At 52.4% G+C, this 21,175-nt stretch overlaps 1 protein-coding gene across 1 annotated transcript in view; it reads right to left on the reverse strand.

Annotated features, from left to right (window-relative positions):
* Window positions 1-5,751: 5,751 nt before the first annotated feature.
* Window positions 5,752-21,175, reverse strand: part of LIMK1 (LIM domain kinase 1) — a 25,476-nt gene continuing 10,052 nt past the window's right edge. The window contains exons 5-16 of the mRNA XM_007468774.1: window positions 20,670-20,876; window positions 15,573-15,678; window positions 15,319-15,485; window positions 14,029-14,212; window positions 12,260-12,346; window positions 11,804-11,935; window positions 10,458-10,517; window positions 10,017-10,082; window positions 9,487-9,643; window positions 7,427-7,482; window positions 7,048-7,205; window positions 5,752-6,970 (exon numbers count right to left, since the gene is read on the reverse strand). Of these exons, the coding sequence (XP_007468836.1) occupies window positions 6,808-6,970; window positions 7,048-7,205; window positions 7,427-7,482; window positions 9,487-9,643; window positions 10,017-10,082; window positions 10,458-10,517; window positions 11,804-11,935; window positions 12,260-12,346; window positions 14,029-14,212; window positions 15,319-15,485; window positions 15,573-15,678; window positions 20,670-20,876 (1,543 nt within the window). The 3' untranslated portion in view covers window positions 5,752-6,807. The remainder of the gene's footprint in view (window positions 6,971-7,047; window positions 7,206-7,426; window positions 7,483-9,486; window positions 9,644-10,016; window positions 10,083-10,457; window positions 10,518-11,803; window positions 11,936-12,259; window positions 12,347-14,028; window positions 14,213-15,318; window positions 15,486-15,572; window positions 15,679-20,669; window positions 20,877-21,175) is intronic.

A 21,175-nucleotide genomic window follows, 5' to 3' on the forward strand; every position in this document is an offset into this window, starting at 1 on the left:
CAAAGAACCAGAGAGGCTTTATGGTGGCTTTATTAGGTATCTATTGCTGTGTAACAAATTCATCTAGAAGTTAGTGTCTTAGAATATTAACAAACACATCAGTTTCTGATGGTCTGGAATTCAGGAGTGACTTATCTGGACAGTTCTGGCTCAGGGTCTCTGATAAGGTTGCAGTCAAGATATTGACTGGGACCACAGTCAGCTGAAGGCTTTACTAGGGCTGGTGAATCCACTTCAAAGGCTTACTTCACATGGCTGTAAAGGTGGTCTTCTATTTTTCCTTTCAGTTCTAGGAATTTTTGCTTTATGTATTTCAAAACAATGTTTTTAGATGCATACACATTTCATGTCTTCTTGGCTAGCTGATTCTTTTATTGTCATGTAATTCTCTTTATCCCTAAGCATCTTCCCAGTTCTGAAGTCTACTTTGATTGATATTAATCTAATCTATCTCATCTAATCTAAATATAGCCAGTCCAGCTTTAAAAAAAACTAGTGTTTGTGTGGTGTATCGTTTCATCCTTTTACTTTATCTATATAATTACATTTCAGGTTGGTTTCTTGTAAGCAGCATATAAATTATTTTTTGAATCCAATCTGACAATCTTTTTTTTTTGATAGGAACACTTTATATGCAATATATTATAGAATTCTTTGACTATTACATGGTTTGCAAATATTTTCTGTATGTTGCAAATATTTCTTCTGGCTTGCCATCTGCTTTGGTATGATTTTTAAAAGATTGTTTAAAAAATGTACACAGTAAAATTAACTTCTTTTTCCACTTACAGTTTAGGTGTTTTAACACATTTATAGATTCATATAACCACCACCACAATCATTGTATTTTACAGAGGAAGTGTTTTAATTTTGATGAAGTCTAATTTATCAACCTTTTTTTTTTTGATTGTGCTTTTGGTGTCACATCTAAGAAATCTTTGTTTAACCCAAGTCATGCAGATTTTCTTCTTTGTTTTTGTATAAACATTTTATACTTTCACATTTTACATTTAGATCTATGATCCATTTTTAAAAAATATTTATTTATTTATTTGGCTGTGCTGGGTCTCAGTGGGATCTTCATTGCTGCATGCGGGATCTTCATTGCGGCAATGTGGGATCTTTAGTTGCGGCATGTGAACTCTTAGTTGTGGCACGTGGGATCTAGTTCCCCGACCAGGGATCGAACCCTGGGCTCCCGGCATTGGGAGTGCAGAGTCTTAGCCACTGGACCACCAGGGAAGTCCCTCTATGATCCATTTTGAGTTAATTTTTCTATAGAGTTTGAGGTTTAGGTTGGGATCTTTATTTATTTAGGATATATGGATGTCTAACTTTTCCAACACCATTTGTTAGAAAGACTATCCTTCCTTCACTGAATTGCCTTTGCATCTTTGTCAAAAGCAACTGGACTTCCCTGGTGGTGCAGTGGTTGAGAATCCGCCTGCCAGTGCAGGAGACACGGGTTCGATCCCTGGTCCGGGAAGATCCCACATGCCACGGAGCAACTAAGTCTGTGGGCCACAACTACTGAAGCCCACATGCCTAGAGCCTGTGGTCTGCAACAAGAGAAGCCACTGCAATGAGAAGCCTGCCTGCCACAATGAAGAGTAGCCCCCGCTCGCCACAACTAGAGAAAGCCCGCGCGCAGCAACGAAGACCCAACACAGCCAAAAATAAAGAAATTAATTAATTAAAAAAAAAAGCAATTGGCTATATACACGTGGGTCTATTTCTGGACTCTCTTCTGTTCCATTGGTGCACACGTCTATCTCTTCACCAAACCTGTCATGATTACTATAGTTCCTACAGGTCATGAAATTGGGTAGTGTGTGTCTTTCAACTTTTTCTTTTTTCAAAAGTACTTTAACTTTTCTAGCCCTTTTGCTATTGCATATAAATTTTAGACTCAGCTTGTCTATTTCTACAAAAAAATGTTCTTGGGATTTTTATTGGAATTGTGTGAAATCAACAGATCAATTTGGGGAGAATTAACAACTGTATTGAGTAATCCAGTTCATGAGCACTATGTCTATTTATTTAGGTCTTCTTTGAGTTCTTTCTTCAGCATTTTACAGTTTTCAGCATACAGATCTTACACATATTTTGTTAGATCTGTAACTTTTAGATTTTGTTAGATCTATTTCCTTTTGGGAGGGACTATTGTGAATGGTGCTTTAAAAATATTTTGGAATTCCCTGGCGGTCCAGTGGCTAGGACTCCACGCTTCCATTGCAGAGGTCATGGGTTCGATCCCTGGTTGGGGAACTAAGATTCCGCAAGCCACGTGGCATGGCCCTAAATACATAAATAAATAAATAAAAATATTTTGGTTTCCAATTGTGCATTGGTAGTATGTAGACTGATTTTTCAGGCTGACTTTGACCTTTTTATTTTCTGACTTTGCTGAATTTAGTTCTTAGGAGGGTGTTTGTTTGTTTGTTTTGGTAGATTTGTTAGTATTGTCTACCTAGACAATCATGTCTTCTGAAATAGGAACAGTTTTATTTCTTCCTTCCCAATCTGTACACATCTTACTTCTTGTCTGTTTCCTTCTCTTCCTGCAGTGACCAGGACTTCAGTTCAGTGGTGAATAGCAGTGGTGAGGCTACACCTCCTTGCCTTTTTTTTTCCTGATCTTAGGAAGAAAGCGTGCATTATTTTACCATTAAGTATAGTGTGAGCTGTGGGGTTTTTTTTTTTTTTTGGTAGCTGCCTTCACTCAGCTTAAGGAAGTTACCTTCTATTTTTAGTTTGCTGAGATTTTTTTTTTTAAAACCAGGAATGGATGTTGAATTTTTGTCAGACACTATCAACATCATGTGATATGATCTGGTCATATGATGGATTTCGTTGACTGATGGATTAAGAATTGAGGTAATTCACATACCTTAAAATTCCCCATTTTAAAATGTACAATTCAGTGGCTTTTAAATGCTCACAGAGTTGTGCAACCATCACCACTGCCTAATTCCAGAACATTTTCTTCATCTCCCAAATAAACTCCGTACCCATTAGCAATCACTCCCTATGCACCCTTCTTCCCCCAACTAATCTACTTTCTGTCTCTATGAATTTGCTTATTCTGGACATTTCATGTACACAGAATCATTAGCATGTGACCTTTTCTGTCTGGCTTCTTTCTCTTAGCATGATGTTTTCAAGGTTCATCCATGTTGTAGCATGTATCAGTATTTCATTCTTTTTCATGGCCGAATAATATTCCATTGTATGTACAGACTAGATTTTGTTTATCCATTCAGCAGGTGGTGGACATTTGGGTTATTCCCACTTTTTGGCTGTTATGAATAATGTTGCTATGCACCTTCATGTACAAGTTTCTGTGTGTACGTTTCCATTTCTCCTGTTTATATACCTGAGAGTGGAATTGCTGGGTCAGAACTCGTTTAACATTTTGAGGAACTGCTAGACTGTTTTGCACAGCAGCTGCACCATTTTATATTCCCGTTAGCAGAGAATGAAGTTTCCAATTTCTCCACATCCTCACCAACACATTTTTTCTTTCTTTTTACAAATTATGGGGACTTCCCTGGTGGCACAGTGGTTGAGAATCCGCCTGCCAATGCAGGAGACATGGGTTCAATCCCTGGTCCAGGAAAAGCCCACATGCTGCGGAGCAACTAAGCCTGTGCGCCACAACTACTGAGCCTGTGCTCTAGAGCCCACACGCCCATAGCCTGTGCTCCACAACGAGAAGCCACCATGAGAAGCCCTGCACACTGCAACAAAGAGCAGCCCCCACTCTCTGCAACTAGAGAAAGCCCATGCACAGCAACAAAGACCCAATGCAACCAAAAATAAATAAATAAATTAAATAAATTTTAAAAAAATTACTGCCATCCTTGTGGGTGTTAAGTGGTATCTCACTGTGGTTTTCCATGGATTTACTTTTGAAATACTGAAACACTATTACATTCCTGGGATAAACCCTACTTGGTCATAGTATATTATTCTTTTTAGATATTTCTAGAATGATAATGGTGTGTAATTTTCCTCTTCTTGTACTATTTCTGATTTCGGTATTAGGAAGAGAATGACATATCTGTGTACAAAGGATACTTGCGTCTTGTTAGGTGGAGGCATGAAGCTGTTAAGAGTTGTAGGGATATCAAATATGGTAGAAAGACGTGCATGGGTGATGAGTAGCCAAAGGGGTGGATTGTGCTGCTTGCTTGTGGTACCTCAGCCTCAAGCCCACTCCACTTTCTGCTCTGTGATACAGTTGCTGGACCACTGAAAACTACATTTCCCAGACTCCCTTGCAACTGGATTCCTGTTGAGGTGGGCCGCTAATAGGGACCAGCTGAGGGAGACTGGAATGTGAACGAGGAGGGACTTTCTACTGCCCTCCAGTCCAGCAGGAGCAAATGTTTAGCTCTAGCACTATTTCTGCATCTACCTTCTTAGAAGTTCCAGCACCAACTGGAATTCAACCCTTCCACCCCATAAAATCAAAAATCCAAGCACTGGTCTCCTGGGGCTCCGCCCTCCACGTCTCTAGCCAGTGTCCAAGAAGACCCCGGTGGTAGCTCCTGGACCGTTACTTGTGGCCTTGTGTAGACACTTCCCACGTTGAATCAGCGCTGGTCTGTGTGACCAGTGAAGCATGGTGGAAGTGACCCTGTGTGGCTTCTGAGAGCAGGTCCTAAAAGGCAGGGGAGCCTCTCTTGGGACGCTCACCCTAGGGGATACTCACGCCTACAGGATGCTGTAGGGACATTCAAGGAGCCCTATGGCGAGGCCCCTGACAGGGACTGAGGCTTCTCATCAACAGCCAGCATCAATTTGCAGCCATGGGTGTGAGCCACATACAGAGGGCCCCTGGAAGTGGACCCTCTGGTAACACTCAAGCCCTCAAATGTCTGGAGCCCCAGACAGTATCTGACCACAAACTTAGGAGAGACCCCAGACCCAAAACACCAACACAACCCTAGGAGAGAACCCAGACCAAAACCACCCACCCTAGCTGCTCCCATATCCTTGACAGAGCAGTTGTGATCCATGAGTGATCACTGTTATTTCAAGCCACCAAATTTAAGGGGTGAAGTGTTTCCCAACACCAGATAACTAAACTAACCTCCTCTTTCCTTAAGTGCCCCAGCCAAGGGGTAGCAGCTGCTTCCTGCAGTTCATCAGAAATGGTTATCTCAGTATCCACTTTTCGCCCTTCCACTGTGTTTTCTCCACCTGCATAAACAATTCCCTGGATTAAATGACCTACATTTGAAATAACTCGGGTGGTTTCTGTTTTCCTGATTGGACCCTTTACATTTTAGACAAAGAGCAAGCATGAAATAAGAGCAAAAATCCATTCCCTGGTCTCTCCCACTCTTGCCCAATCCTCCCCCCCCCACCAAACCCAGCTTTGGAAAGTCCTCACTTGTCCCAGCTGGGCCACCACCTCCATTCCCACCCTCTATGCCCTCCGTCCACACCTCCATTCCCACCCTCTATGCCCTCCGTCCACACCTCCATTCCCACACCTCCATTCCTGTCTTCCCACAAGGCTTCTAATCCAAAAAGTTCCTCTCTCCTCCTGTTTCCTCAGGGCCCCCAGACACGTCACAAAGCGGGATCTGGTGGGGAGTACAGAATTGATTTTATTATTCTGAGTCTGGGTTTTGTTCCTTAGACATCGTGATTCCTGGATGGAGGTGACTGTGTCCCACCTCCCTGAGTCATAGTCCCATGGGCCTGTTTCAATTGCTTTCCAGGTTGAAAGTGCACTGAGAAGGCTTCACAGTCTTAATACTTCCTAGATGCTCAACTGAGGCAAAGTGACAAAATGGCCCCCCCACCCCCGCCCGCCAAAAAAATAAAACCCCAAGCCCCCAGCAGCTGCTGCTGCTGCAGCCGTATGAAAAAATAATACAAACTCTTCTTAAAAAATAGATTACACAGAAAGAACCCAGAGGACAGAGGGGCATGGGGAGGGGCAGGGGCTGCTCTGGCCACTGGCAGGGAGCCTCGGCGAGAGGCCCGGGATGGGTGCTGAGATGAACTTCAGGGGGCCGGGATGCTGGTGGACACTGCCTCGTCCACTCTGCCCAGCCTCCTTCTGCTGCTCCTCCCAGCAGCTCTGGCCCTGGGACCACGGCTCCCCTCTCCCTCCAGGGACCCACCCTTCACCCTGAGGCCTGGTACCTGCTTCTCACTAAAGTGGCTTCAATAAAGAAACAAAAAGACCCAAAGCGAGGGAGGGCTGTTGCCCAGCCACGGGGATTTCCACTCCACAGGAGACGACCTCTCTCCGCTTTGGGGGTTTGGATAATTATCAATACCTGACGCTACCTAGACAACCCCTGGTGGGGGGTGATGGGCCCCAGACTCCCTGTTTGGCTCCTGGGAATACACGTGATGAGCCACGGTCTGAGGCTGTCTGTCCTCTGGCCCAGCCTCAGACATGCTGCAGATGGGTAGAGTGTGCACAGGACAGCCGGGGCAGCGGGTGTAGGATAGGGTACTGGGTATGGGATGGGGTACAGCTCACACGGGTCCTCCAGCTCATGCAAGGAGAAGCGTGAGGGGGTGGCCCCACCAAGACAGAGGTAAGGCAGGGTGAGGTGATGGTGTCTGTGCAGCCAGGCCAGCTCTGGGGCCGGGGGCAGAGAAAGGGCAGGGGCCACGGCCCACAGGGTAGAAGGCAAGTTAGGGCCTTGCGCTGGGGAGGGGTCTGGGTGTCCGCTGCCCCGCTGAGGGTGCCACACCTGGCCACCGCATACAGAGGAATCTGGTGCAGGGTGGATTCTCCCAAGTCGGGGACAGGGGCAGCTGGGCAGGCCGGTCTCAGTCGGGGACCTCAGGATGGGCGGGCAGTCCACTCTCGCCGTGCCGGTAGGTCTCCCAGAAGCCCCTGTCTAGCTGCTCCAGCTGTGGGCCCAGTGGCAGGTGGCCAGCCAAGTGCATGCAGAGCGTCTCCAGCCACTGCTCCAGCTTCACGAAAGAGGGCCTGGGGAGACAGGCGGTGGGATGGTGGGTTCGGGCTCTGCTGGGGACCACCCCACCCTAAGCCCCCACCCCACTCACCTCTTCTCGGGGTCCAGATCACAGCAGCGCACAGTAATGGGGAAGAAGCTTGGGGGGCAGTTTGGGGGGCAGTAGCGGTCCAGGAAGCCTCGCACATTGAGGCCAAAATCCATGGTGCGCGGCAGGTAGTCTGGGTCAGCGTTCACCCGCCCGATGATCTGTCCAGCACGAAGCCCAGCAGTTACCCGGGGCCCCTGGGACGGGGCATCACCCAGGTAGGTTCGAGGGCAGGTCACACCCGGGCCTGGCGCCCCCTGGACCACCACACCCCTGGGAATGCAGGTGGCTGTGGGCAGCCCCGTTCGCAGAGCCTCCCTGGCCTGGGGCCCCTGCAGACTTCAGCCTGCAGCCTGGGAGTGTGAGCCCACCCCGGACCTACCTCGCACAGGACGATTCCAAAGGAAAACACATCCACCTTCTCATCGTAGCTGCGGCCTGGATGAAGAGACCACTGTCAGCAGGTGCACGGGGCCAGGGATGTCAGCTGGTGAGGGTGCCGGGCCAGGGACCTGCCCACTGGGGGGATACCCTGGCCAGCAGTTCCCTCTGTAGGATCAGGCCTTAGGCTCTGACACTATCCGAGCCCACCCAGTCTGAGCCAACCTGTTGGGGGGGTGGCGGTGGGTAAAGGTGAAAGCCCTGGGCAAGGGGCTCCAGGCCCAGCTCGGTCACTAACCAGCGATGTGACTCTGGGCAGGTCATGGACCTTGTGGTGACCCCGAAAGAGAACTGTGTCAGACCCCTGGAACCTGTGAATGTTATTGGAAAAAGGGTCTTTGAAGTTACGATTAAGTTAAAGATCCTGAGATGAGACAGTCCTGGATTATCCAGGCGGGCCCTAAATGCCATCGCAATTGTCCTTATAAAAGAGACTGAAAAGGAAAAGACACAGAGGAGGAGGCAGTCACATGAAGACAGAGGCAGAGATTGGACCGATGTGGCCACAAGTCCGGGAACGCCAGGATCAGAACCTATAAGCAGCAAGGAATGGATTTTCCCTTAAAATCCCTGGAGGGAGCACGGCTCTACTGGATTTCAGACTTCTGGCTTCCAGAACTATAAGAGAATAAGTGTCTGTTGTTAAGCCACCTGGTTTGTGGTAATTTGTTACAGCAGCCTCAGGGACTGATACAGACTCTCTGAGCCTCGGTTGCCTCAGCTGTAAAATGGAAACAATACCCTCTCTCTAACGACGTTAAAAACAATCAGGACAGCCACTCTCATTTATTGAATTCTGCCTAGCTTACAAACCTTATCTAATTCTCACATTACTCCTTAAAGATAGGGACTATTAACCCCAATTTACAGGTTAAGTTATTGGGGGGTGGGTTAACTTTGGTCAGAGCTGGCATTGAGATGACCCTGGCTCTGCGGCCCTGATCCCGTGTTTGCATGTCCCCTGCCTGTGGAGAGGCTTTATAAAGCCCCAGTCTGGGCACACATGGGACCACTGTGTAACAGGCCTGAAAAAAAAAGAAATGGAGTGGGAGAAAGGGGATCTGTGGGAGGCTGAATAATGGTCCTGGAGGTGTCCCCGTCCTAATTCCTGGACCCTGTGAACACGCTGCCTTATACGGGACTTTGCAGGTGTGACTCAGTTAGGGATCTCGAGATGAGATTATCTTGGTTCATTCAGCTGAGCCCTATGGGATCACAAAGGTCTTTAGGAAGGAGGGCGGAGGGTCAGGGTCAGGGAAGGGGATGTGACAATGGACACAGATGTCAGAGAGAAGAGGCTCCGTTGCTGGCCTCGCTGGAGGAGGGACCAGGAGCCAGGGAATGAGGCAGGCTCTAGAACCTGGAAAAGGAAAGGAAACAGATCCTCTCCCCTTGAGCCTCCAGAAGGAATGCAGCCCTGCTGACACCAGACTGCAGCTCAGTGAGCCTGATACTGGACTCCTGACCTCCAGAACTACAGGATAATTTGTGGGGGTTTTAAAATAAATTTATTTACTTATTTATTTTATTTTTGGCTGCACTGGGTCTTCATTGCTGCGTGCAGGCTTTCTCTAGTTGCGGCGAGCAGAGGCTACTCTTTGTTGCGGTGTGCGGGCTTCTCATTTGCGGTGGCTTCTCTTGCTGCGGAGCACGGGCTCTAGGCGCGTGGGGTTCAGTAGCTGTGGCTCGCGGGCTCCAGAGCGCAGGCTCAGTAGTTGTGGCGCACGGGCTTGGTTGCTCCGCGCGGCATGTGGGATCTTCCCGGACCAGGGCTTGAACCCGTGTCCCCTGCATTGGCAGGCGGATTCCCAACCACTGTATCACCAGGGAAGCCCTAATTTGTGTTTTTTAAGCCAAGTGTGTGATGCCTGGTTGCAGCAGCACAAGGAAACCAATGACAGGACTCAAAGAGGGGCAGGCAGGGCAGGACCTCCGCCTCCTGCAGCTCCGCCTGGGACCGTGGGCCCCTGGGGGATGTGCCAGGCGGGGATGCTGACTCACCGTGGATCATCTCGGGCGCCATCCAGTAGGGGTTGCCCACCACCGTGTAACGCTTTTTCCGGTCTGGCTTCTTCAGGCTCCGCAGGCCCTCGGGCTGCGTCTTCTCGTCCACCATAAGCCGCGCCAGCCCGAAGTCAGCCACCACCACGTTCTTGTTCTGGGTGACCCGGAAGCAGAGCCACACTGAGACACGCCCCTGGTACCACCTGCCCACTCCCTCCTCGACCACAGCCTGTGGTCCCTCAAGTCACTGCCCCTTAGAGCCGGGCTGCCTGGGCCCACTTGTCCCCCATTGAAGTATATCCCCCCGCAAAGCTTCTTTCAGGAAGCCTGCCCTGACCACCCCAGTCCACACACCCGGGCCCCCCTCTGGGCCCGCAGCCCTTGGTGCAGCCTGGTGTAGGCTGCGGCCACCCTGTAGGCCGCTCTCCGTGAAGGCCACGCTCACAGCAGAGCCACCAGCCCGCACGTCTAGTGGCGTGGTGGGCGGGGGCGGGGCCCCCCCGTCCCCTCCCGGCCCGGCCGCTCACCTCACGAACCAGGCAGTTGTGGGAGTTCAGGTCCCGGTGGATGATGTTCATGGAGTGGAGGTAGGCCTGAGGGTGGGGGGCACGGGGGTCAGGGGGCAGCCGTGCTGAGGGCCCCCAGCTCCGCCCTGGTCACCCCAAGGCTCCCACTTTCCCCCCTCCCACTGGATCCCCTCTGTCCTCTCTCAAAGCTTCCTGTGGCTCCCATTTCTAAACTCCTTGTGAAATTTAGGTGAGCGCTGGAGAACGTGTTTTGTTTTTCGTTTTTTGCTGCACCGCGTGGCCTGCGGGATCTTACTTCCCCGACCGGGGATGGAACCCGCGCCCCCTGCAGTGGAAGCGCGGAGTCTTAGCCACTGGACCGCCAGGGAAGCCCCGAGATGCTTTTATAAGTGGGGCTGGATCACCCAGCCCACACGCCCCTGGCAATCGGAGCCTACTCACCATCCCCGAAGCGATGTCCTTGGCAAAGCTCACCCTCTGACTCCACGGGTACTGGCTGTCCTGGAGGTGGGGAGAATGACCAGGATGAGCCAACGGGGCCACAGTTGCAGGACATTGGGTGAGAGAGTGTCCTGTAGGGTCTGATGACACACCCCCAACTCTCTTCTACACCCACAACTGTCCCTTCTTTTTTTTTTTTTTTTTTTTTTTGCCACGTGGTTTGTGGGATCTTAGCTCCCCAACCAGTGATTGAACCTGCAGCCCCGGCAGTGAGAGTGCTGAGTCCTAACCACTGGACTGCCAGGGAAGCCCCTCACAACCGTCCCCTCTAGGGGCTATGGGTGAATAATTCAAAGCAATTACCTAACAGAACTGGCTCCGAACAGTGACGGGGTGGGAGATACTCGTCTGTAGTTCCTGACCCACCTCCTCTGAGAACAAAAACTCTCTCTTCTACAAAATCCCATTTTTTCGAGTTTTTAAAAAACCTGAACCTGCTTTCATGGACCAGCAGAGACGGGCCTGGCAAAGTCGCCTGCAGAGAGCTGCGGTGAGTCACTCCAGAGAACAGGGCTCTGGGCTCAAATCATTTGGGGAAACACCCCATTCTCTCCCCCCATTTCCTTGGAGACCTCAAGTGGGAGAGCAAGGACATCAGAACGTATTAAAAACTCAGGTGCAGCCAGGAAGCCTGCTGGCATTTCTAAGTTGCACTGGACCATAGAATCCCTCTGAGAAGTTACACCTGTCCAGAGCCCGCAGGGACCATACTCTGGTGACAGCAGGTAATCCAACCTGAGGGACTAAGGACTCAGCGGCGAGGGAAGGGAACAGGGTCTCCGGGTCTGAGGGTGATGCTGGGTTGGTGATGCTGAGCATGGGACCCCGGGGCACCATCAGCATCCCAGGAGAGCTGGAAGCTCCCCTCCAAATGCTTCTTTTTTAGAGGAGGATCGGTAGTTTCATCCAAGCTCTTACAGCAAGTTCTGAATTTTATACATTATGGCAAACAGTAAGTGACTTGGTTTTGCTTAGAAGCAAAACAAAGACCCTCTGGGAGAGGTAAACTATGGCAGGTATGCGGGGTTAACCTGACAGCCTGTGCATCCCCTCAGCAAAGCTGCCACCCTTCTCTGGGCCCCAGCTTCCCCCTCCACCTAAGATGGAGTCAGTTGCTCCCTTATTCGATTCAGAATCAGGGTCTGGAGGGCCTCTGACACCAGAGGCCGGTCCCCAGTGAAGAGCCTGGGAGGAGACTGGGACCCACAGAGGAGCCGCTGGGCCCAGGGTCCTAGGGCAGGAGCGGCTGGGACGGGTCTCAGGCAGGGGCTCTGCCCGGCACTCACCATGCCCTTGATGAGGCCCCGGAGCGTGCCACCCTTGATGTACTCGGTGATGAAATTGAGCCTCTTGTCCTTGTAGAGCACCCCGATGAACTTGAGCACGTTGGGGTGCTCCAGGCATCGCATGACCTTCACCTGTTGGGGTGCAAACAGGCTGGGCCCACATCTCCTTCTCCCCGTTTCCTACCAGAGGCCACCACGGACAGAACCAAAGATGGAGGAGCCTTCAAGCCCCCGGGGTCACACCTGCCGGCTGCCGTGCTCTTTGCTTGGGCTGCTCCCACCCCCAGGGACGTCCTTGCCCCTCTCGCCCTCCTGGCAGATAATTTCTCTTCTTCCAGCGTGGGCCTGAGCGACACATCCTCCCGCAGCCCTCTGCCACCCACCCCCTCTCAATGGCGAAGGGTGGGGCAGGTCCTAGGAGTCTGGTGCAGAGGGTGCAGCAGGCCCCTCACCCACCTCCTTGAGGAACGTCCGCTGGGTCTCCTCATCGAAGCGGATCAGCTCCTTCATCACCATCACCTCGCCTGTCTCCCGGTGTGTCACCTGCGTGGGGATGCCCAGAGGTTGAGACTCAGCACAGGCACATGCTCTGCTCTAGGCCCGCCCTGCAGGAGGCCCATCCCCACCCCAGGCAGATGGACAGACGGCTTCAAGCCCTTCGCAGACTTTTCATGGGATGCTCACAGCCCCCGAGGGGGTGGGACTTAAGTCCTTTACAGGTGTGGAAACTGAGACTCAAGAAGGTTTCCCACCAGGGCCCACAGTCACCCAGGTGGCAGGAGGCGGGGTGCCCAGGGCTTGGGTCCAGGACCGCCAGACCCAGAGGCCAGCTCTCTTTCCTCTGCTCTGCTGGGCTGTCTCCTGGAAGTCAAATGGTAGCTCTACCGGAGATTCTGGCCAGGGACAGGGCCTGGGGCCCGTCTGCACACGTGGGCAACCTGGCTGGTGCCTTTTGTATAGCCCTGAACCTTCCAGTCTGGTCATAGCCAGATGACATCAGAGCCAGGGAAGGGCTCGTGTCTTGCTGGGGGAGAGTGTGAAGGGGGCGAGCAGCCCGGAGGCCAGGAGGGGGCTGGTGTTGGGCTCAGTAAGGGGGCCTGGGGGAGGGAGCCTTCAGGGTCAGTCCGGGCTGCCCTCCCATCCCCCACCCCGAGGGGTCACTTTCCGTGGCCTGTCTGTAGCGAGTCCCCTCCCCCCTCACGGGCTCAGGGAGGCCCAGGGGGAGCAGAGCTCTGGCCAGCGAGTCTGGAAGCCACTGGGGCTTCCTGGGGACACCGGGGAGTGGCCACTGGGGCTTCCTGGGGACACCGGGGAGTGGCCACTGGGGCTTCCTGGGGACACCGGGGAGTGGCCACTGGGGCTTCCTGGGGACACCGGGGAGTGGCCACTGGGGCTTCCTGGGGACACCGGGGAGTGGCCACTGGGGCTTCCTGGGGACACCGGGGAGTGGCCACTGGGGCTTCCTGGGGACACCGGGGAGTGGCCACTGGGGCTTCCTGGGGACACCGGGGAGTGGCCACTGGGGCTTCCTGGGGACACCGGGGAGTGGCCACTGGGGCTTCCTGGGGACACCGGGGAGTGGCCACTGGGGCTTCCTGGGGACACCGGGGAGTGGCCACTGGGGCTTCCTGGGGACACCGGGGAGTGGCCACTGGGGCTTCCTGGGGACACCGGGGAGTGGCCACTGGGGCTTCCTGGGGACACCGGGGAGTGGCCACTGGGGCTTCCTGGGGACACCGGGGAGTGGCCACTGGGGCTTCCTGGGGACACCGGGGAGTGGCCACTGGGGCTTCCTGGGGACACCGGGGAGTGGCCACTGGGGCTTCCTGGGGACACCGGGGAGTGGCCACTGGGGCTTCCTGGGGACACCGGGGAGTGGCCACTGGGGCTTCCTGGGGACACCGGGGAGTGGCCACTGGGGCTTCCTGGGGACACCGGGGAGTGGCCACTGGGGCTTCCTGGGGACACCGGGGAGTGGCCACTGGGGCTTCCTGGGGACACCGGGGAGTGGCCACTGGGGCTTCCTGGGGACACCGGGGAGTGGCCACTGGGGCTTCCTGGGGACACCGGGGAGTGGCCACTGGGGCTTCCTGGGGACACTGGGGAGTGTCCACTGGGGCTTCCTGGGGACACTGGTGGGAGGAGGGTGGAGGACCAACGGGTCACACACGGACTGCCCCCCTGCTCCTACCCACGGCCCCATCCCTGCCTGGCGTGCCCCGTACCTTGATGGCCTGGCCGAAGCAGCCCCTGCCCAACACCTCCCCGTGGATGAGGTCCGAAGGCCGGAAGATGCGGTGCGGCCGGCAGACCACACGGAGGGACTCGGAGCGACCCAGGTCCTTGCGCTGGGAGGCCGGGGAGCCCAGCGAGCCGGCGCCCGGGGACCTGTCGATGCTGCAGCTCCTCCTGGGGGGACACACCCAGTGCCCGCTGCCACGAGGTGGGCACCTGGACGAGGCCCCCTTGGGGGGAGGCCAGGTCTTGGCCCTGCCCCCTTCCCCCTGCCTGCCATGCCCCATCGATGCCAGTCTATGTACAGTCACCCGTACAGCCAGAAAGGGCGGCAGAGGACAGCTCTCCTGGGGCAGTCATAAGGCTCTTGCCCCATCCTGATGCCAGCACCCAGTGCCCTGTCCGGCTTGGACTTCCTGTTAAGGTAGGAATGTTTGCCCTAGGCCTTCTCTGCCTGGTGACCCTGGATCAGACACTGCCTCCCAGCATTTGAGTCCCAGGCCTTGGAGTGCAGAGGCAGCCTACCTGCCCAGAATGCCCACAGGTGGCCTTGCAGGGTGGCCTGAGCTCCAGACAAATGCAGGGGAGGAGGAAACACATGCCTTCAATATCACTGTTTCTTAGCGTAAAGGCTGTCATCCCCGGTGTCCCCCTCAAAGCCTTGACCAGGAGTCCTGAGCAGACCCCCGCAGTGAGTGGCACAAGGACCAGGCTGCTTCTGGACTTCTTCCTGGTGCCCCCCCCACCTCTCTTTAAGAGGGTACAGGGCACTTGGCCCCTCTGGCCTGGACCACCACAACAGTCCCCCAGCTGTCTCTGGTCCTGGGCACCTCCCCACAAAGGGGACCAGAGTGGTCTCTGTGAAACACTTCACTGTGCTGCAACACCCTTCAGTGGCGCCCCGGGATGGGCAAAGCCCGAAGACCCCGGCCACTAGTTTCTGCCTCAGAGCCCACCACTCCCCAACACATCCGATGCCCCAGCATCCTGAGCTGCTGGCCAGCTGCTCCTCGAAGCCAGGGCGCTGGTCCACCCTGGAAGCGCTCTGTCATCCCCAGCTGGGGGTGCTGCTATCCCCGTTTGCGCCTTCTCATTCTCCTTCCTCTTTCTAGCCCCCTGCACCCCTTGCCGGCCTCCTTCTTTTTGCAGGGCTGACTCCCCCATCAGACCGTGAGCTACCGGAGGGTAGGGACGCTGGGCCTCAGGGTCCCATGCCCCCTGAGGCCCAGCGTCAGTGAAAGTACCAAGATACAGTACATCAAGGTGCAGGGCTGACTTACAGGACAGGCTTCTGCCGGCCAGAGCTGCCCGCCTCCCCGCTGGGAGTGTGAACCGGGGAGACCAAGGGGCTGGACTCAGGCCCCGGCCCGTGGCCCAGTGCGTCATGCGGGTCATGCTCAAGAGTCAGCTGGAGCAGGCGGCTAGTTTCCTGGATCAGCAGATCAATCTGGGGAGAGCAGGAGTGTGGACAGGTGAGTCTCAGGGGTGGTGCTCTCAGGGGAGCACCACCTCCAACCAGACTCAGGACCCATACCTCGTCCAAGGGCACATTCCGGATGGGTGTGCCATTGATTTCCAGGATCCGGTCTCCAACGTGGATGGAATTCTTCACATCCGGGCTCATGCAGCCCGGGTCTACTCTGTGGGCATAGAGCGGTGGTCAGACCCCTGCTCACCCCGCTAGGAAACCAAGGCCAATGGGATCAGACCAGGAGCGTGGGGCAAACCATTCTATCTTGTGTGATCGGCAGGTGGCAACTGGCGGGAACGCTGAATTCTGGTTTGGTGGGAAGAGTTCTATACTAATTATAATGCTTGCCGTGGGTGTGGAACTGGAGAAAAGTGGCATGCCCTCCAGGTGTTTGCCCCCCTATACTAGATGCTCGGGGGCTCCTGTTCAACAGAGCGTTGTCTCTGCCATGGAGGACAGACCTCTCCTTCTACCTGGCTGGTACGTGTGGGGCAGATAAGCATCAAAGAGTCCTAAGAGGGTCTGGACCCACTGCTTCCTACCTGACCTCCAAACTTGCCCTGCAAGATGAAGCTAAGGCTCCCGCTCCTCTGGGATCGGTGGGAAGGAGTCAGTAGCCTGGGCTGGGCCACAGCTGCAGGGTGGAGATGGGGCTGGTGCCCTGGATTACTTGGCCATAAACTAACTCACAGAATGGCCAACTTGCCAAATTTACTTGCTTCTTTTAACTCCTTGGTGTTAACTGTCTGATTGTCATTTTGTCTCTGTAAAAGCTTTTCAAAGAATGGTCACTTTGTCTCTGCCCTGAGATGGGGAAGGGCTGGGGGAGGGTGGGCAGGACAGAAAGGAGACTGAGAGCTTTAAGGAAAACAGATTGCTAGCAACTTTTCAATTATCGAGAGTATATTCTCACACGGGGGAGAAGTGCTTCCTTACGCAGGAAAGTCAGGTAATAAATACAGCAGGAAGAACACAGAAAATCACCACCTTGCAGCCATCACAGAATTATCTGTGGATGCTAGAGGCAGTGAAAGGCTGTTGGGAACAGGATATTTACAGACTCATATCTCACAGATGACTCAAACTGGTTACATTGCAAAGGGGAAAGAAAATCCTTTACAGCAGAGAGACTGGACTGCACTTTAACCAAATAATCGAAGTTGACATCCCCAATAAAAGGAGCACTTCACTGACATCCTGTGTCTACCAGTAAGATGCACAGAGAAGGACACAGCATCAGTTATCTGGTTAAAATGCATGACTTAAACCTAAGGAAGAGGAACCCTCTGTAGAACCCAAATGGAGGGGCATATGCTTCCTTAACTGACTTGCACTCTTCACAAATGTCAAGGTCATGAAGGACAATGAAAAGCTGAGGAACTGGCACGGATTAAGAGACTGAAGAGACATGAGGATTCAATGCAGTGACTGATCCTGGATTGGATCCTGGATCAAGGCGGAAACTGCCATAAAGGACAGTGTTGAGACAACTGGCAAAATTTGAATGTGGATTGCATACTGAATAAAAGTATCAATGTTAAACTTCCTAAATATCATAATTACACTATAAGATACAATGGATAATTATGTAAGGGAATGCCCTTGTTTGTAGAAGGTCTGAAGTATGTGGGGGGAGGATGGGTCAATGGTGCCTACAACCTCCACTCAAATGATTTAGTAAAAAACAGCAATATGTACGTGTGTATATACCAATAAGTATATATATGTATATACACACAAATATATAGACAGAGGGAGACACACATACCTCAAGTGTGGCAGAAAGTTAAAACTGGTGAACGTAGGTAAAAGGTATATAGGTATTCAATATACTTATTATTTTAGTAATTTTTCTGTAAATTTGAAATTTTCAGGATTAAAAATGTTAAAAAAAATAGTGAATATATTTTCATGGATAAAGACTTCTTATGGATATAGCCTTAAAAATATATTCCTGGGTTTCCCTGGTGGCGCAGTGGTTGAGAGTCCGCCTGCCAATGCAGGGGACACGGGTTCGTGCCCCGGTCCGGGAAGATCCCACATGCCGCAGAGCAGCTAGGCCTGTGAGCCATGGCCACTGAGCCTGCACATCCGGAGCCTGTGAGAGGCCCGTGTACCGAAAAAAAAAAAAAAAAAAAAAAAAAAAAAATATATATATATATATATATATATATATATATATTCCTTAGGGAACTGCCTGGTGGTCCAGTGGTTAGGACTTGGTGCTTTCACTGCTGTGGCCCGGGTTCGATCCCTGGTGGGGCAACTAAGATCCCACAAGCTGCACGGTGTGGCCAAAGGGGAGAAAAGAAGCAGGAAAGAATGCTCACCCAGTGAGGGAGGCAGGGAGGAGGTGCCATGGACCCTCTACTCCTAAAATTCTGCCCAGTTGTCAGGGGCCAGCTGGTCTGGGAGTTTCCCCATCTCTCTCACCAATCTGTCTGCTCACTTGTGTATGGAAGGCAGCTGCTGGCCTGGCTGATGCTCAAGATGGGGGTGGAGATGCAGAGTCAAGCCCAGCCTCCTCCCTTTCCCAGTACCATCTTCACTTCTCACCAGTGCTTAGGCATGGGGCCTGGTACCTGGCAGGTATGTGAGAAACGTTCCCTGAATCCAAAGAAAGCTGGCACGTGGCTCCCACACCCAGACATGGGGAACGTTTAAAACTATTTCTCAAGGGTCCATGAAGGCCCAGGAGAAATCTTAGAAGCCTTCAAGGTATCTGACTTCCTCGTTGTTCAGACAGAGACCCCAAAGCCCCGAGAGGACAAGGGAACTGCTCAACGTCTCATAGCATGTTATCAACTGCGTCAGCCCCTTAACCTTCATTTCTTCTTACATCTCGGACCTTTACTACAACCTTTAGAATTTTCTTTAGGGATGATCAAATCAAATCCCATTTTGTCTGCCTTAACATGTCTTTATTTCACCTTCATACCTGAAGGATATTTTCATCAAGTATAGAATTCTAGGTTGATGGTTCTTTTCTGCTGAGTGCATTGAATATATCATTTCACTATTTCTGGCTTTCATTGTTTCTGTTGAGAAATCAGCTGTCAGCCTGTTCTGTTTTTGAAGGAAATTAAAAAAAAAAAAAATTATTTATTTATTTTTGGCTGCATTGGGTCTTCGCTGCTGCTGCACGCAGGCTTTCTCTCTATTGCGGTGAGTCGGGGCTACTCTTTGTTGCAGTGCGCAGGCTTCTCATTGCAGTGGCTTCTCTCGTTGCAGAGCATGGGCTCTAGACGCAAGGGCTTCAGTAGCTCTGGCACAGGGGCTCAGTAGTTGTGGCTTGCGGGCTCTAAAGCACAGGCTCAGTAGTTGTGGCACACAGGTTTAGTTGCTCCTCAACATGTGGGATCTTCCCAGACCAGGGCTCAAACTCGTGTCCCCTACGTTGGCAGGTGGATTCTTAACCACTGAGCCACCAGGGAAGTCCTCCCTATGGCTACTTTTAAAGTCTTTTCTTTTGCCTTTGGTGTAGTAGTTTTACCAGGTGGGGGAATCTATGGGTGAATTTCTTTTTAGTTTTCCTGTTTGGGATTCACTGGGTTTCAGTCTGTGGATTGGTGTCTTTTATCAGCTCTGGGAAGTTCTCAGCCATCATATCTTCAAGTACTGCCTCTCTCCCATTCTCTCTTCTCCTGTGATTCTAGATGGATGATTAGAGCTGCTCACTCTGTCCTCCATACGTCTTAACCTCTCTTTCTCACCTTGTTGTGTTTTTGCTTCTCCCTTCAGCTGTTTAAAAACCCTCCTTACTGCTAAACCCATCTTTCACTTCTAGGGGTTCTATGTGGTTCTTTTCCAAATTCATTTGCTCTTTACTCACTTTTTCCAAGGATCTCTTATTTATTAAAACATATGGAGCATAATTATTTTGTATTGTTTCTGATAATCCTACTATCTGCAGGTTTTGTAGGTCTGCTTCTGCCACCTGTTGTTTCCACTGGTTCTTTTTTTTTTTATTTTTATTTTTTTTTTAAACAAGATGTTGGGGGTAGGAGTTTATTAATTAATTAATTAATTTTTGCTGTGTTGGGTCTTCGTTTCTGTGTGAGGGCTTTCCTTAGTTGTGGCAAGCGGGGGCCACTCTTCATCGCGGTGCGCGGGCCTCTCACTATTGCGGCCTCTCTTGTTGCGGAGCACAGGCTCCAGACGCGCAGGCTCAGTAGTTGTGGCTCATGGGCCCAGTTGCTCTGCGGCATGTGGGATCTTCCCAGACCAGGGCTCGAACCCGTGTCCCCTGCATTAGCAGGCAGATTCTCAACCACTGCGCCACCAGGGAAGCCCCTCCGCTGGTTCTTGTTCACAGTGCCTTGTTCTCTGTGATTTTTGACCAAACGGCTCACCTTCCTTGGGACGCTTATCTCGAGAAATTCTGTGAATCCTGGAGGTGGGTTCCTCCAGAAAGGATCTGCATCTGATTCTGTCAGGGCCTAAGGACATTACCCCTAGCGGAGAAATACTTTAAACTTTTACAATTTTGCCTGGAGGTTTTCTGAACCACCCAGGCATGTGAACTTGGTTGGCAAACCCAAGTGTATGAATTCTCAGGGGAGATTCCCTCTCTCCTTCCATTTAGGTTCAAATCAGTTTATTTTCTAGTTCTGGGAGTTGGTTGCCAGGGGCGGCGGGGGGTGGGGGCGGCTGGTGGAAGATATGGTTTATTTCTTGTTCTTCCTCACCCTGAGAGCCTTTTGGGGGTTGCAGCTTTATGGGGTGGGGAGGCGCTCTCTTATTAGACTCACTTTCCTTGAGCAAGTCAGGGCTTTGAGAGGCTCAGCCATGAGAAGACTCGAAAACTGAAGCCTAATTCACCCAATTCAGATTTGCCCTTAAGTCATGGCTGCCTTCTGTGCTCTGCTGACACCCCTGGGCTCCTTCCTTCACTTATTCCTGACCTGGTTACTTCTCTTTCTTGTTGGGTCATGCAGGGATTAAAGAAAACATTTAAAATATTTTATCTAACATTTGTTGTTTTTTTTTGGAGGAATGATTGGACCAGGCATCTGGTATACCAGTTGTCAGAGCTGGGTTCCACCTGGGCCCATGTGCTCACCCATTCTCAGGGCCCCCCTGCCCCAGAGTCGGCCACCCACCTAAAGCATCCGTGCCCACAGCTGCACCAGCTGCAGCCTCAGCAGGCCAGCCACTCACCCCTGGACGCGGACGGTGTGGGAGTGCTCTGTGCTGCAGCCTGGCGGGCCGTGAGGGGGGTCGATGGAGACCGAGAGACCACGTTTGCCATGAGCTGAGGCTGGGATGGATACGAGGGTGACTGTGTGGGGCAGGTGGGAGCTGGGGGAATCAGGCAGGATCTGCTCAATGACGGGGGTCACCACAGTCTGGTAGTAGCAGTGTCCGCTGCAAGAGCCACAGGCGGTGGGGACCCAAAGAGCGGGAAGAAAAGTGTGTCAGGACAGTCACCAGCATCACCCCCACCCTGATCCCTCAGCCCCAGGCTCTCTTCTCCTCCCACCCTCCCCTCACTGCTCCCCAGGGGAAGAGGAGGATCCTGACTGCCTGATGGGCTGGGAGCAGGAACTGGGCATGCTCAGCCCAGCCTTGCCCCTCTCCGGGGCTCATTCTGGGTTGTCTGTGCTCCGTCAGCTGGCCAAGATGAGGCCTGGGGATAAGTCCAGTTCAGCCGGAAGTCATTAAGC

This window comes from Lipotes vexillifer, unplaced genomic scaffold (genome assembly GCF_000442215.2).
Source record: "Lipotes vexillifer unplaced genomic scaffold, Lipotes_vexillifer_v1.1 scaffold12, whole genome shotgun sequence".
Taxonomy (NCBI): domain Eukaryota; kingdom Metazoa; phylum Chordata; class Mammalia; order Artiodactyla; family Lipotidae; genus Lipotes; species Lipotes vexillifer.